Source organism: Mugil cephalus, chromosome 3 (genome assembly GCF_022458985.1).
Source record: "Mugil cephalus isolate CIBA_MC_2020 chromosome 3, CIBA_Mcephalus_1.1, whole genome shotgun sequence".
Taxonomy (NCBI): Eukaryota; Metazoa; Chordata; class Actinopteri; order Mugiliformes; family Mugilidae; genus Mugil; species Mugil cephalus.
Genome location: NC_061772.1, coordinates 4,740,930 through 4,758,028, shown reverse-complemented (window position 1 = coordinate 4,758,028; position 17,099 = coordinate 4,740,930). Strand labels below are relative to the sequence as shown.

The window sequence follows — 17,099 nt, the reverse complement described above, 5'->3', positions numbered from 1 at the left end:
ACAGTGAACCAGCCATATAATAGGTTGGCAGGTTATTAAGGACTTTCATTAGCCTACAAGGTCAGACAAGTGCACACATCAGTCGTGTGTGGTGGCAGTACACTTTCACTAATAGACAGTCTGAATAGGGTTAACTGGGAGACTCCAGGGAGCTGTTCTAGTTACTATAAAAATGATAGATGAACTTGCCACTCTCGTGCTCACTTTGTCAAATGAGAAATGTTGACTAGGGAGCCTTCAGTTGTCACACTTTGTGCAAACCTGCTGTGCACTGAACGTCTGGAAGGGGACGGCAAAGAGAGAAAATATACCAGCACAAGGTGGGCAGAAAAATGCGCACACATTTACAAATAGGACCTGCTAGTTTTTTTCCATCAGTGCTTCCACCATTTATCACTACTGAGATTTCATCCTTCTCTAAATGTCATTCAGATTAAATTGTAACTGATACGTTGGTCTGAAGGCAGAGCGTCACGAGGCAGACGAAATAACATTAACGTCTCCTGAAAGAGCATTCGATCTTTCAGACAGGCTTATCGTGCATCCTCTCTACTTCCGAGGAAACCCCTGTATGATTTACAATCTAAATATGGCTTCATCAAAGTTTAAGGTTTCAAAATTAAAGAATAATTGGACAGACACATGCACGGCTCAAAATCTTCATGTCTGATATTTAGTGTGAAATGAACTATATCTTGGGCCCACCGACATCAGCAGCAAATATTTGCCCTTCAGACACCTTTCAGCGTTGATGTACAGTAAACCTACTCAAATGGAAACTGATACATGGGTCTCTAATGCACATAAGTGTGCTGGACCACCAATGTGTAACACATGAAGTACCATAGACTGCACAGTACATGCAGCTACTAGAATGTCGTGATAGTTTAAAGGACATTTTTCCTTATACATAAAAACTCATATGTCATTTGATCTTTGTTATGGAAGAAGGAATGATTACAGCAGCCTGTGACTTTCCTAGTATACAGTATGTGAACTGTGTGACTAAAAACCATTGATTAAACCATCAAACACATGCTCTGAAAATGGGAGAAATTAGAAAGGTTTCTTAACAGCCCAATGAAAATGGAAGGGTGCTATATTACAAGAGTTAAGGTGTGGTTCATAACAAACCTCCTTCATCCTTAACTGTATACTGATTATGTGCCTGCTCTTGCACCTCTATCTTTTTGAGGACTTTTTTTTTTTTTACGCCATCGGGGTGTAAATTTGAGGACATTTCATCTTTAGGAGGCGGTTTGAGGGTTAAGACTCTGTTTTAGGGTAAGGAGGGTAGGGTGGTTAGGGTGAGAGGCTAGGTGGGGAAATCATTACGTCAATGAATGTTCTCACTAAGATAGCTATTCACAGGTGTGTGTATGTGTGTGTCCATGCACGATTAAGTGTGTGTCTCCAGGTATCTGATGAACTGTATAGTGATGACACAGTGGAAACTTCACACACACAGCATCGTCTCACAGGTACACGCGCACACACACACGCACACACGCACACACACACACACACACACACACACACACACACAGCTTGGCACTGGGACCCTTTGGCACCAAAGATGTAGGAAGTGAAGCACAACAGAGCAGCTGAGTCTTTCAAAACAGACAAAACAGGTCCCTAAACAACACCGTCCCACACACACACACACCCAAACACAATTTCTGGGATGGACAGTGTATGTATGTATTTGTGTAGTTGTTGTATTTGTGCAACCCCTGCCAGATGGTGATCCCTTGGAGTTTATGACATAAAGAGGGATGCAGAGGAGCAGGTCCAGTGTTATGGAAAGAAAATAGCAATGTGCGTACACACACACGGATGGTCACACACACACACACACACACACACACACACACACACACACACACACACGATGAACAGACTGCAGGGCTAAATGTTGACACAACACATTTATTTATTACATGACATATGTTCCTGCTATAGCCCCACTGTGGCCCTGTGGAACACGTGAGTGGTATCTGTGGATCGTATTTGTGTGTGGGGTGGGTATGGGTGTGGGTGTGCGACTGGTGTAGACTGTTCATAAATTGTGTAATGGCTCCATATGGTGAAATAAGAGAGCTGGAGCACAGCGTGTCTGGGAGAAATATCACCCATCTCCATTTTTCGCACACTGCTGAGCTAATAGACATAAACACTTATACACATTATGACTACATCTGGGGATGAAGATGCTGTTTTTATACATTCATGCAGCGTGCTGTTAAATGGAAATGATTAGAAAGAAACACAGACTTATTACTCATATGGGGAGGACACTGGGAAGGAAAATAGCATATAAAGAGAGAAGGAGTGTTAGAGAAATACAAACAATATAATTATTATACATTGTTGTGTATTGGGTTAAATGGTTCAGAAGGCCATAAGCTTAACTCACACTTAGACACTATGGAAATGAAAATGGGACAGTTAATGAATCAGAGCAAAAGGTGCAGGGGCAGCTAGATACCCATCCCATAAAAAACCTGCTATCGAGTTCAACTCAGGACTAGATCCATGAACCATGTGAGCTTGAACAGATTTCTGGTCCGTTTGCCGAACTGGAAGCATCTACACTGTGATCTCTGTAAAACATTTTTTTGTGTGTGAAACACAGAATTACAGAAAATGACGGCAAAGAGAGACGTTATGCAAAGAGAGGAGGTGAGCAGAAAATGTGTACTGGTTTACAAATAGAACCTGCTAGTGTTTTATCAGTGACTAAAAATATTAAAGAGAATACAATATAACATAGAGTCTGACAAAAGTACAGATGGCTAAATGGTCATACGAGCATTGAGTAGAAACCTTAACACAGCACAGGTTAATGGAGCAGATGGAATAATCCCTTTAATTTAGATAATCCACACAGTAGGGCTGTCTTTTGCAAACTCATGAGCATGACTCCCTACAGCAGAAATTAAATTTGTTGTCACTTGAACTATAGACCGTATGAATAATAAAAAGAAATTAACCACATTTCTCCAAAACAGATATTGATATAATGTGCTTTAATCCTAAAGTAAGATTACTGTTCAATGTCAGACTTTGTATTGTTGCTCCATTGGTTGACCAACATTTAATTTAATTTAATTTAAGAATTCAAGCACATATTTCCAAGATTTCATATTTGCAAAATGACAGGACACCATTCATTATGACATCAGTACTGATGAAGAAATGACAAAAGCATATGGTGATGGTATTTTTTTTAATCTGAAATGTATAAGTTGAATCAAGTCAAGGAACATGACACACTGACATTTTACTGGCCAATGTTAATTTAGTTCAATCTAATAACATTTTATTTATCTTCACTACCAGTTCCAGTCGTGTCAAGATGTCCACAATCTGAAACCCAATGCAAAAGCCTTAATACAGCTGATGAAAGCGTGTGATAATAACTACAGATCTGTCTTGCGCGTGACTGGTGATCAAGAGGCACAGCTGAAGCAGTAGATGCTGAAAATGGTAAAGTGGAAACCCACATCATAATCTGTTCTTGTAAATTAATGGACATCCATGTCACATTGTAACATCAATTAAACACTGAGAACAGGTTTTAACAGTATGTACTTTATTTTATTCTTTGCATGGTTTTGCACTGTCCCATAGATGCAGGAAGGCACAGCAAGTCAGCAGCAAGTCCACGCTTGCTGTGCCTTGTGAACCTTGCAGGAATCGAAACTCATACCATCTGTCTAGTTCTTGTCAGCAGTTAATGCATTTCTAAGACAGCAACGCCTTAATAACTAAATCAGTTCTCTCAAGCCTGTTGATTTTTCTACTTATCACTTATCATGAACCATAATGATGTTCAAATTGGACAGAACTAAAGATCTTTTTGAGGGACACAACAGTAAAAGCAATTATTGCAAATATCAAACCATTCATGAAAGTTTTATTTGTTCGGTATCCTTGTCACTGACAAGAACCATCCGTGTTTAATGGTTGGTGTTACAGTGACAATTAGCTTTCTTACAGTTCAAAAATATCTTTAGATTTTTTCATATAATCCCAAATTACTTGTTTCCTCAAATGTGCCCATTGTTTCAGAGTGGTTAAGTGGAAATTGCTTCCTTATGGATTTGCTGGAGAGGAAAAGTGCTCTTTTTTCCTAGTCTCCATGGTCAATTAAAAGTACAGACAAGCATTTTTTAACTCCTTAGTTTTTTTGTTTACTCTCTCTCTGCCTTAGTCCATTCTTCTACATGAACGCTGCTTAACAGAAGATGAAAGTTTAATGGTCTGTTTGTTGAAACTGGGTTGATGCAGCAGATGATAATAGGACAGAAAAAGAAACAGGACCAGACCATGATTATCTTTCTTTCTTCTTCTTTCTCCTCAAAACAAGCATGGAGATAATAACAAGGAAAGGACGTTTCAATTTGCATACACACCAGTGACACCACCCTGTCACTTACTTATGAAAATGGTTGATTGTGTCACAGCACATGCAAATCATGTTTATTCACTGACTTCTCCTTCTTTATTTTTTTTTAAAAGGCATTTTGTGAAATCCATCACAGTAAAGCTTACCTTAACATTAAAAATGGCAGCAGGGCTAACAGCTAATCCGTTTTTTGGACAAGACCCAGACATATTTTGGCCAAACAGAGTGGGAGTGACTACACCATTAGGAGGCTCAAGGAACACAATGTGTGAGCATCATTTTTGGTTAGCTAAACACATAAATATGACTGTGGCATTTGACTGTATAGGCACATTGTAACACCTTGAAAGCTTTTTAAGTGGATGAGTTATATGCTGTATCTGGACTGGCCTGGGAAAGCCTAAGCAGCATTTACATTTGGACAATATTACGCAGGTTAAAAAAGGCTTTCATGTTTATGTGTTTATGTGTACATTGGGAAGTTACAGGACATCCCATTCTTTATATCTTCTAGACATGCTTTAGTTTGGCTTGTTTAATCTGGTTGCATGGTTAAATATACTTGCATGTCATCTGCATAGCAATGGGAATTTATATCATAATTTTGCCCACATGAGGCATGTCAAAAGTATTGGTCTTAGCACAGGCCCTTGTGTATTTCTATGACTAACTGTAGTAGAAGAAAAAGAAACACTTTTGACATGGACAAACTGGAATCTTCCACATAGATACGGTTCAAATCAGACTGGTGTGGTCTCTTTAATTTCTCCATCCCTTTCAAAAGTGGGCTCTTAAGAGATCAATCTCATAGATGGCTTCATTTATAGTTACTCTGGTGCTCAGTTCACTGTTATCACCAGGCATTTTAGATGTCTGCTTCGAGCTTTGGACTCTCTGTTGAGTCATTATCCTGCAGCCCACACGCGCACGCACAATCACACAACCCACCAAGTAGGTCGTAAAAACCTTTAAAAGTTGTTTTGGTCTCGGAGTAGAGACGTTATGTATTTATCTCTTTATTTCTCAAAGAAACAAATGGGTAGAATGGGACAGTCTGCACCATTTGTTACAGCTGAGACTGATAGGTGCACTAATGGGCTGGGACTGAGGTCCACTCTGCTGACACAGAGAGAGAGAGACAGTCCAAAAACAGTTTGTGTGACATATGACTACAGACCCTTAAATTTACTTTAAATCCAGTCCAATTCCATTTAACTGGACGACATAAGACTAACTTAGAAAAAGGCAGTCCCAGAGACTTTTATGTAGGAGTTAAGGGACATATCATGCTCAAACATAATTTTAAAAAATATATAAATTAAAAATCCAAGGTTTCTCATCGTTCAGAGTGGATGTCAAGGTTATGCCATCCAGAGAAACTACATGATGTTTCCAAGGTGTTTGGGGTCAAATACGATTATATTGACCTATAGCTGTTTAAGACTCCTCCATTAACAAAAGCGAGAGGAGGTAAACACATTTCCAAAGAACTGACAACCAAAGATGCTGACACTACTGTCAGATAAGATTTCCAATTTATATTTTGCTCCATATTAGATGCCATCAATACCGGCAACTAAATGTAGCATCACCACTGAAAGATCAAGGTCTCGCCTGTTCCCTTCTGGTGCAGTCTATTCTATTACGAAATGATTTACAAGACCCTGAAGCCCTCCCAAACTAACACAAAAAAGAGGAAAATTTTTTGAACAACTTACAACAAATTGGTTTAAGTTTTGATGATACTAAGGGCAGCAACAGCACCAAAAAGGCAAAAGATAAATATAGAATATCTCTAAATGCACAGCCTTTTTACAGCCCCAATGCATAGAGTCTGCTTTCATTTCTTAAATTCTTGTGATTGACAGGTGTCATGTCATGCCCCTGTCATTCACTGATCATTTGGGTTAAATCCAGTCAGCCCTCAGGCCGCTGGTCATTGGTCAGAGAGAATAAAAGCACCCAGTGTTGTACAGAGATTGGAATGGGAGGGTCAGTGGGTATGCTGTATTATCAGAATAAAAGCTCACATCATTTTGCTGTGAGTAAGAAAAGAATGAAGAAGGCTAGACTTTCAACGAGATAATTAACTGGAGACCTCAAGATAATGGAGCTCATTTTCCTAAGATAATGAGATGATTAACTTATTATCACGGGAAAACATCAAAAAAATTAAAAAAATAATAATTTAAAAATAATTTTGTGAACCCATGGCTGCTTAGGGCTTCCATATAGAAGAGATGTGTAAAAATGAGTATATGTTCTTTTTTTTGATTGTTTTTTAATTTTATGCTGTTAATGACATTTACTCACTCATTCATTCATTGTCCATAGATGTTAGAGCATATTCCTGTTGATGTCTGGAGCTTCTTCCTGCAGGCAATGGACAAACGATGTTTTTGTCCAATACCGTAAGGACAGGCTGCCAGTACATCACAGGATGAACACAGAGAGACACCAGGCCACTCTGGACAGGGCTCCATCACAGGGCAAACACAGAGAGACAAACAACCATTCACACTCACATTCACACAACAAAAAACTAAAATGGGAGTTTGGGTTAGGGGAAAGGGATGGGAGGTTCAGTGTGGGAGGGGTTGGAGGAGGAGGGGCTGGTAGGACTGTGGTTATGACAGAGGTCAGACTGAGGCTGGGTCTCTCAAGTTCTTCTGAAAAAGTTGAGGAATCACTTCTTCAGAAATTTCTTCTTCACTTTTTCCGGTGCCTCCTCAATCTGCTGTTCTAGATGTTGCAGTCTGTCCTTTAATGCCTTTCTGGAGTTTTCTCGCTCCTCCACCGTCTTCTTGGTGGCCTCATTCGCGGATTGTATATGGTGCTGGAGGTCGGCCCTGGTCCCACTGTCTTTTTTGGTTTTCCAGGTCCTCCTGCATCTTGGTAGCTGCAGCCGTCATAGTTGCTGTCATCATTATGTTCTCAGAAAGGTAGTGGAGATTCTCCTCCTCCCACTGACGTTGTTGCTTGTCCATCTGACTCTGCATGAGAGTCAGTGCAGTTTTAACTTTAGTGGTCTCATCTGCTTGTTGTTGAAGACAGTCCTCAGCTTCCTTCCTATTTTTCTCTTCTGCCTGGAGAGCCACTTCTAGCTGTTTACCCTGCAGGGAAACATTTTCATGCATCTCTCCTTTCTTGCTGAGCTCCTGGTGAAGAAGAGCCATCTCTTCTTTTGCCTCTTTTCCTTGGGCTGTGAGCTGTTCTTTCAGTTGCTCCAACTCTTTTCTTAGAGCAGCCTTTTCTTGCTCCAGTGAAGAGATCTTGTCTGTCCCTTCGCCCAGAATTCTGTGAAACTCTAGCTCCGAGATCTGAAGTAGAGTGTCGGTCTTGATCCCAGCGCTGATGAGTTCAGGCTTGACAGCAGGCTGCGGTTTCTCAGTTGTGTTTCCACGCAGCATTTGGAGAATTGGATGTACTTTAGTTGCTGCAACAAATAGTTGCAGCAACTAAAGTACATCCATAGTACATACATAGTACAAATACTTGTGGAGCTGTACATTAGACCTTGGTAGAAGGCTCCACTTTAGGCCTTGTCTCAGCCTGTTTTCTTGGTGTGGATTGCTGTAATTTAGGTGTCCAATCCATCGGTTTTGGTCACAGTTGAACCTTAGGTCTTGTGTTCATCCTATATGGCCCTGATGAAGGCCTCATGGTAGCCTGTGGAGAGGTGTCTCCAGCATGCTCTTCAGAAGTTGGCCAAGGTGCTGTGGGTGCTGTTACGGGAATCTCTGGAGATGTTCCACGTACAGCAGGATCTCGAAATGCAGCAGGCACTTCTGGAGATGCAGCAGGTACATCTGAGGATGCGGCAGGCACATCTGGAAAAGCAGCAGGCACTTCTAGAGATGCAGCCATATCTGGAGATATAGATCGGCATGCTCTATTGTTTTCATGATTCCTCATTCATTCATTGTTTTCTTCTTTTGTTCCTTCTTACTAGATAGCTTGGGCAGTCTTGACTGTCATGGCTGTTTGTAGAAATATCAGTGGTGTGACCATCTTAGCTTGGTTATGCTGCTAAGTTGGTATTTACTGGCAGGAAAGTGGTCCCCACTTGGCCCAGACTGGTCAGGAGCTGCTAGTCCTGAAGTGTGTGGAATCCAGCTCCACGACTACCAGAGCTCCTAACCCAACTCTGCTGACACCAGTGGTCAGTGGGTGGCTCTGTAGTGTAAGATCCTTGTGGGCGACACACCGTCCCATTGTGTTTCAGACAAAGTTATTATGTCTGAATCTGAATTTTCTGTGTTTGTAGCTTAGCAATGCCTTGAATTAGTTGGTATTCTTTCTTGCATAGCAGTGATCATTGAGATTACATGTTAACACATCTCCAATGTTACTCTGCTTACAATCCATAACATTTATTATCTTTTTATGTAAAAATAAAATGAAAAAAAAAAAAAGTATTTTGCAGGTTGCGCATAACTGTTTATGTATCACTACTATTGTTCCTATGGTCCAATTCATAAGTTTGCTCTATTAAATGCAATCAGCACCAAGGTGTAATAATGGTGGTTAAGCCATCTGCTACTGTGTGCTATGGGTTGTGCATTTATTGTTAGTGGCCACCCCGCTTCCCTGGAACGATCCAATCTTCCAGATGTGCGCCCGATTTAGGGGACGTACGGTTATTTGTCATGTAAACATGACATGCCTAGAAATTCCTGTCCAGTGTTACAGCACCGAGTAGTGTCATGAATAACAGGCAGACTCAAGTCTTCTTGCTGGCGACAGAATGTGCTCATTTCTCCAGTGTTATATTGAAATGCCTCCAGTCATCTGTATTGCCCAATATATATTAGATAATAATTAAAAAAAAAACACACAACTTAAAACCAACAGTATCATCAAAGTATTTTTCACCAACACCTGGAATGTTCATTGTTTGAGGAAATAATATTGCATCTACTGATAAAAATACTCCAAGTAAAAATAATAACATATTTCAAATGTTCTATAAATGCTTTACATATTTAAAAAGGACTACTTGAAGTTGTGTTAAATTGAAACCACTAAAGTTGTATTTCATGAACTGAAGCATACTACATTTTCAGGTACTTGCACCTACCAAGAATAGTTCAGTAATGTTAAAGCATATTGTGCTGACGTTATTTTTTTATCAAACTGATCTCAGAGACTCAGAGGCATACTTTTCATGTGAGGATGTAGGGTGTTATATTTGGCAGGTGGGCTGAAGTGGCTGTACACAGTTCTCTCCATTATATTTTGAATTTCACCATGATTGATGGATACTGGGGGATCAGTGAGCGAGAGCAGCGGGTTCACATTGAGCCTGACACCAAGGGAAGCATATTCTAGCAAATTCACTAAAGACCTTCAGATCTGCTGCCTTTTTACATATCATGATAAACACATCATCACCATCATCATATTCTGAAGACATTGTGCTGCGGTTTCTGCCAGTGCACCATGACAATCAGATTCTATGTGACCCTGATGTGACTACATCATGACTAAAGTTTCATACTGCAGCAGCATTCTCTGCGAAAAAGGAAAAGGAAACGTGATAAAGACGAGAAAAGGTGACCTTGACTTGAGATCATTTCTTTTTACCAATAACCAACATGAATCTTTATACACACCATGAAAAAAGTCAGCGCTTGAAGATGCAAACAGGCAGCCTGTAGAGTGTGTGTGTGCGTGTGTGTCAGGGTCCCTTTATTGGCCTCGTCTGCCTGCAGTCACGCTTAAACTGGTTATACCAGAAGAAACAAACATCATCTAAGTGCAGCTAGAGGCCAAAATTCAATTATTTTTCACAACACAGTGAGTAGTTGTCACATTGTTTGAAGCAGCGATACATTCATGCGTACACGTACATGAGGAGGAGGCGTCCTGGTGTGTGCCATTATTGCTCTAATCCGAGAGGCTGTGGAAAAAAAGTGAACTGGGCTCCGGGCTTTGTGTTCACACAAACGCACCCACACACACACACCATCATCCATAGCCAACAGCTTGAGTGTGTGGGAGCATTGTGTTTCTTGTTATCTCAAGGGCACCATAGTGAATACTTAGCGGTTTTATATGTCTAAAGTGTCAATGTACTGTTTTATGAACACACACAAACTAACAAAGCCAGAGATGTGTCTGGTCGCAGTCATTGTGTTGCGAGTGTTTCAAATACAACTGTATTGTTCAATTGTAATTTATTAACATTACATTACCGCCATTGCTGTTAGCTTTATTTTATTCACACTAGTCTGTGGGAAATGACACCCATTAGTGACTGTCAGTCGAGAAGTTGTGCTGTATTTAGGGAAGTAAGCTATGAAAATTCACTGCTGCTTTCTGGAAAGTGTTTGACTAATAATCACACACATTATGAATCCATCAATGAAGAGACGAAAAAAAGACAGTGATGTGCGTTTCTTTGAATGCAGAGCTGACATTTATAGAACTAAAACAAAACCACTGTGGTACAGATCATTTATAAAAACCCACCATAACATCATCATAAATAGTAGAAATATAAAATCCTGATTAGTACAAAGTTCTTGGTCCCCTTCTAGTGTCAGAGATCATGCCAAGGCAGAGTGACTGTGGATGGTGGTAGAAGATAAAAAAAAAATTAATAGTTAGTTGCTTTCACGCCTGCGTCTCCAACTACAACCTTCTACTGCTAGAAAAGAGCGCTCTTACAGGTGGGTGACTCAGCCCAACCAAGATTTGCACAATTAAATAAAATCTTAAAACTGCAGTGCAGCACCAAGTGTGATCCCAAACCCGCTCCTATTGTTGAATAGGAGGTTTGTTTGAGGGAAGTCTTGGCTTCTGAATGGTCTACAGTCACTAGAAAACGGCTGGATGAAATTACCTGCAGGATTTTGTTGTTTTCCAGGTAAAATACAGTATTTGAAAGTACTGAACACCAGCATAGACACAGCATGAAATGTCGGCACATTCAAAATGTTTTGGTGTCTGTACAGAGGGTTCCTACACAATTTAGTTTCAAATTTTCATACACTTCCAGACTTCCAGGGGATTGTAGCTGTAGATAATGTATCTCATACCAATCACTTAACACCAAAAGTACAACATACAGTATTCAATCTGCGCAGCGAAACATTAATCAGCAGTGAGAAACTTTACTGCCACCAATACGCATATCATTTTTACATAACATACTGAATAAATATTCTGTTAATGTTGCCCCTGTGTTTTCAGCCTCTTTTATAAATGAGAATAAAAAAAAATTGTTAAAAAAGCTTAATGATAAATAATTGCATTTTAACGGAGTCTGTGCAGCCTTGTTCATTCATCGTGTCCATGGAAACCATGAACACAGTCATAAAGGTATGAGCTGTTTATGGCATTTTCAAGAACATTGCCACATTTTCTTTTAAATCTAGTTTGGTCGTGTATGTGTGGAATCTTGGAATAGTGAATGAGCCACTGCAGTATAGTAGCATCCTCAGTTTTGGACTCTCTTCCTTCCTAAGCAGTATAAATGTGCATCAGATTGACTGACTTGGACCCTGTTGACACCTGGCATTAATGTGCCTTGTGTGATTCGGTGACAAGTTTACAACTCCATGTCTTAAAAGTCAGTTCCTTCAAATGCTGACGTAAGCTGGTCTTTAGTGGACATATTCCTCTTTACAAAAACAATAATAATAATAATAAAAAAAAAAAAGAGATCTCACCGATGTAAATGCTCTGTTCATTTTACAAGGACGTTGGACATAGCACACGTTTATTTACACACATCTAGAACTCACTCTCACGTGTGGTCATTCTCAGTCAGGGAGCAGCTCCAGTCATGCTGGGAACACACTACGTAGTGAAAGAATCAGGTTTAATACATATACAATGTTTCACCGTAGAAGGTGGCTACTACTCTGCAGCGTCACCTTCAAACAAGTGTGTTGTCCCCTGTGCCGTATTCTGTGTTGGTTGCGTACACTTATCAGATGACGGTTTTATGTGTAGGAAGCCTTACCAAACAAATCTCATAAAATACAGCCTCAGATCAGTCTCAAATTTGGCAAAGGTTCTGTCATATTTGAACAAATTTTAATAGTGTCTGCTTTCTCTTTTTTATTATTATTTCATGGCAAAACTATAGCTTCCACCTCAATACAGCTGTCATGCCATAATGCACAGTGTGACTGAACATCAGCTCTGTGTGAGGAGCAATGTAGAGGAGCAGAGATTGATTGGGGAAAGATAAATACAAAGTGTGGAGAGGCACATGCTATGGGAAAAATTCCACCCATAAAGAGGCTGACAGTTGTTGCTTTGTTTGTTTGTTTTTAACTGTGAGACGTGGTATTCCAGTCTGAACCCATCCGCTTAGCTACAAACACTTTAAAGCGCACAGGCTACAGGCAAGAGTTGAGAATAACTGTGCTAACGTCGTCTGATCCACTTAAAAATGACGACGAGATGAGAGGCAGTGATGCTTGTTTTGACTCCTGAAGGAGTCTATTCTTTTCTGTACAAAACTGTACAAAAACAAAAAGAATAAAAAACACACACATACACACTTATGTGCAGGGCAATGGCTGCGTCAGAGCACAACGACCCTAATGTAGCAGGGTATGTAAATATGTAGTATGTAGGGTATGTAGCTGGGCCAGAGGCTGCCTACTACTTTGTATTGGTCTTAGTGAAAGCAGCATATCATTTTGTAGTGTGCTACCAGCATTGGTGGTTAACTTGAAATATATCAGAAATACACCTTTGAAATTTGGGACAAAAACACACATTTACAGGTTAGAAGAGACAGACACGCATCCATCACTCAGCTGGTCTTAAAGGGATACACGCACAAATGTTGTGTCCGGTCTTAATGGTTCAAAAAGTGGCAGAACATTTTAAAAGGAGGTTGAATTCAAAAACTGATATTCCCTTGAGATATACCAATAAACACTTCTAATATCAGAGGGGCATGTAAGGGCTTCTCCTTATCACTAACAGTACTCGTAGGTACTGCTGTGTGTAATACTTGTTATGAGATGAGGTAAGAATGAGTACGGTAAAAGGATCATACATGGAGGCCAGAGTGGTTCTGTGTAGGTCTGTCAGTGAGGACAGCCTTTGATTCTGTCACAGTCCAGTTGTCTTGTTAATGTCACTCACACTTGGATTGTGTCGCTCTTTGTCTGTTGATACAAGTACGTCCAAACCTTCTTGAGTTTTGGCGTGTATTGGTACATATGCGCGTGGTCCCCAGGTGCTTCTCACATTGCTGTTGGGCGTTTCTTGTTAATTTATTCACGACACAGCCAGCAGTCAGGTGAGGTTTTTAATTTGCATCCCAACGAGGCGTGGCTTAATCTGACTCCAGCTGAAATGTTTCTCACAATGCAGATGCTGGTTGGGACAGTGTTGTTCCGTGTTACAAAATGCTTCCAGAGATGCAAAGTTTTCTCCCGGCTTCAACGATATCCACCTTCCTTAAATGACTTCTGGTGTTGTTGTGCACAAATCACTGTATCACTCCCTGTGTGTGTGCGTGTGTCATGGGATCTGGAGCTGCAGTTTCTCCTCCTCCTCATCCACGTCACTGCCGGGACCATCTGGGCTTTCAGGACTGAACCGAGCCGATCGCATCTTCCCAAACAGGCTGGGATTCTGCTGCTGCCGCCGCAGTCTGAGTAGAGGGAGAACACAACATACGTTACTGTGATACATCATACACAGCCTGTGGTGTGAAATGAAGGACTAACAATGTAGTGTATGTGATGATGTAATAATCCAGATCAATGAGAACTCACATTTACTCACTCCCTATGAATGAGCTATGACATTTTAACAGCTTCATGCATCAAAACCAAGTCCACAGTGTCAGAATCCACAGTTCACATGCATCTAGCTACCGTGGGATTCAGCAAGGGCTAGCGACCAGCTCTGACTGTATGTCATCAGTGAGGTGAACCAATAGGAACGCTCCTGGGAGGAGGAGAACAATAAAGTACCTGGATACAAAGATCAGTTCTGCCATTTTTTCTGGAGCTCGTCCGTGTGAGTCCACTGCTGATAATGTGACGGCGGCGCTCCCCAAAACTGACAAATCAATTAGCTACACGTCATCCTGCATGACTTCATACAGGCTGACTGCATGCTTTGTGTCAGCCTCTGATGCCGTTACCATACCGAAATGCCTGTCACTCCTCCACAGAGCAAATTCATGAAAGCTCTCTGTTACTACGGTAACCTGCGGATGGCAGGCCGGTGATTGGCTGCTGGGTGCTGGAGCAACAACATTGAGAAAATGGAGAGAACGCAGAGGGAGAGGCAAAGAGAGGGAAGCTGACAGTCGTGCAAAGCTGATAGTGTGAGAGGCCGCGCGTGCACACACACACATACACACACACACGTTTGTATGGCTGTCTTTGTGAGGACACTTAATGGTATAATGCATTCCCTAGCCCCTTTACCCTAACCCTAACCATAGCGTAATTGTAACCTTTACCCTAAAACTGAGTCTTAATCCTCAAACGGTCTTGTAAAGAAGTGAGGACCGGGACAAAAGCTCCTCACTTTGCATAAATGTCCTTGATCTGATGATGTAAAACTCAAACTGGTCCTCAGAAAGACAGCTGAACAAGAACACACACACACAGAAGAAGCTCGTCTTTGAACAGTAAGAGAAGGCCGTGAAGTGTCTCACAGTGATCCTGGGCAGTAAGCTTTACATTTTGAATGTGGTGTGCTTTCAGTAAGTACATTTACAGATATTCACATTCAGGTCAGTTGTAGGGAGTGCCTTATTGTAAGATTGTTGTCTTTTTGTATCCTACACTGATTTAACTGCATTTGCATGCTTTTGATGGCTCCTGTTCACAGACCATTTTCACATTCACAGTCATGACATTGTGATCAGCCATTGGTAATAGTCATCTCAGATGGTGAATCATTAGATTATTGGTATTATTATTAATTGTTTGTGTGTATACATGCGTGTATCACCAGTATGTCTTACCTGGACTGTAAGTGTTCCAGTTGTACCTGCAGGTTCTCAGTCTGCTCCACCTGTTCATCCAGAGACCTCTGAAGCTTCCTGGTCTGGTTATGAGACTCATCCAGCTAGATACATGAGGACACACACAACCATCTGATTTGGAACAAGCACAAGCTCAAGGCTCTACCATCTGTCAGCTGATCTTGGTTAATAATCATATAAAAAGGTTGTTGTAGCCAACTGGAACCTAGATCCTGGACAAACTGGTGATCTCTCCCAAAAACAGTTGAAAGAGTCAGGCTGGACCAAATATTCTAACAGCCTAACTCCGCAAAGTCTTTCATAATATATTTATAATATTGTTTAACAAACTCATGAATGCTTGTTCTTGCAAAACATGAAGTTCAGGTTTACTAAAAATCTAATCTAGCAACCAACCACATACAATTGTGAGAGTCAAGGCCCATTATAGAACTGTGGGACATTGACGTCTTAGCCTACGCCTGTGCGAGCCATTTATACTTCTACGCTCAGTCTGGCTTGCTCTGTAAAAACGCTAGTGTGTCTTTTTTGCCAAATGAGTTATTTTTCTCTCTACTTCCTGCTTCACTTTCAATGGCGCTGGAAACTTTCGCTGAAATTACACAGTCAACTAGTCATACAAACGTTGGTGTTTCTGAACCTCCTCAGTTAATCTCTCGTTGATGTGTTACATCTTTATTGATCAAAACAAGAAAATTATGGAGATGGAGAAGCAGCCGGTAATACTAACGCAGAAATACGCTATGGTGTCTTGTTCGCACTACATGTCCACAAACACATGTCTAGCATTTGTTCCTACCTCATCCTCAGCCTGCCCCAGCTCTTTCTTAAGCTCCTCCACCCTCAGTCGCAGCTTTTTGACTTCAGCTTCATGGCCCTCCACCCTCCGGTTGGCGTGGGCAAGCTCTGCAGTCTTCTCCTGGAACTGCTTCTTCAGCTTACTGTGGACATGACGAAGGTCAGCCAGCTCCTGAGGACACCACACAGACAAAGAGAGGACAGGCTCAGTGACACTGTTATAGCTGCCTAGAGCAGATTCTCACCAACTAGTGCCTCTGTCTACTATTAAACTAGAATTGACGTGGGCAAATGAACATTTTTCGAAAAGTCCACTCAATATGTTGGACAAGCTGCCATGTTTTCACCTAAGGCTCACTTACATTTTAGTGTTACACAAATTTACACTGTTATGACAAATGCTGACGTTTGCTCATTGTGTGTTGTGCATACGAGCCAAGACCCAACCTTGAAAAAACAGCACCAACATCCAAGAGGAAACTCTGAATGCTAACATTCAGTGATGTTCCAAACCATGTCAAACACTCTTTTTCATCTACTTCTCAGGATGGAATTGCAGCTAGGTATAGTTATGTTCAGATACAAGCCAACAAAAGGCTCTACTCCACAGGTTTGCACCGATATTAGCTGAGGGAAATCTGCACTTGGAGCTAATGGTGTCATTAATAATGCACCATTGTCATTTACTGCACTTTCATGTACTTTGATGGCGTTGATTCAGCCTCTCTTTGCCGTCTCGCATCTAATGGCTCCCCAGACAGGGCAGCTTCCAAGTAGTGTTTTGAACTTCCTCTGCAACTCGATAGAGAGAAAGTAGAACAGTAGCGGATAAGCCTAGATTAGGGAGTGAGAAATGTCTGCATTTCTATACCACCTTTCAAGTTTACTATGAATTAAATATTTCATTCT

At 41.0% G+C, this 17,099-nt stretch overlaps 1 protein-coding gene across 2 annotated transcripts in view; it reads right to left on the bottom strand.

Annotated features, from left to right (window-relative positions):
- Positions 1-10,813: 10,813 nt before the first annotated feature.
- ccdc102a (coiled-coil domain containing 102A) overlaps positions 10,814-17,099 on the bottom strand; it is a 36,320-nt gene continuing 30,034 nt past the window's right edge. For both annotated transcript variants that reach the window (XM_047581099.1, XM_047581101.1), the window contains exons 8-10: positions 16,192-16,362; positions 15,372-15,475; positions 10,814-14,039 (exon numbers count right to left, since the gene is read on the bottom strand). In XM_047581099.1, the coding sequence (XP_047437055.1) occupies positions 13,907-14,039; positions 15,372-15,475; positions 16,192-16,362 (408 nt within the window). In that variant the 3' untranslated portion in view covers positions 10,814-13,906. The remainder of the gene's footprint in view (positions 14,040-15,371; positions 15,476-16,191; positions 16,363-17,099) is intronic.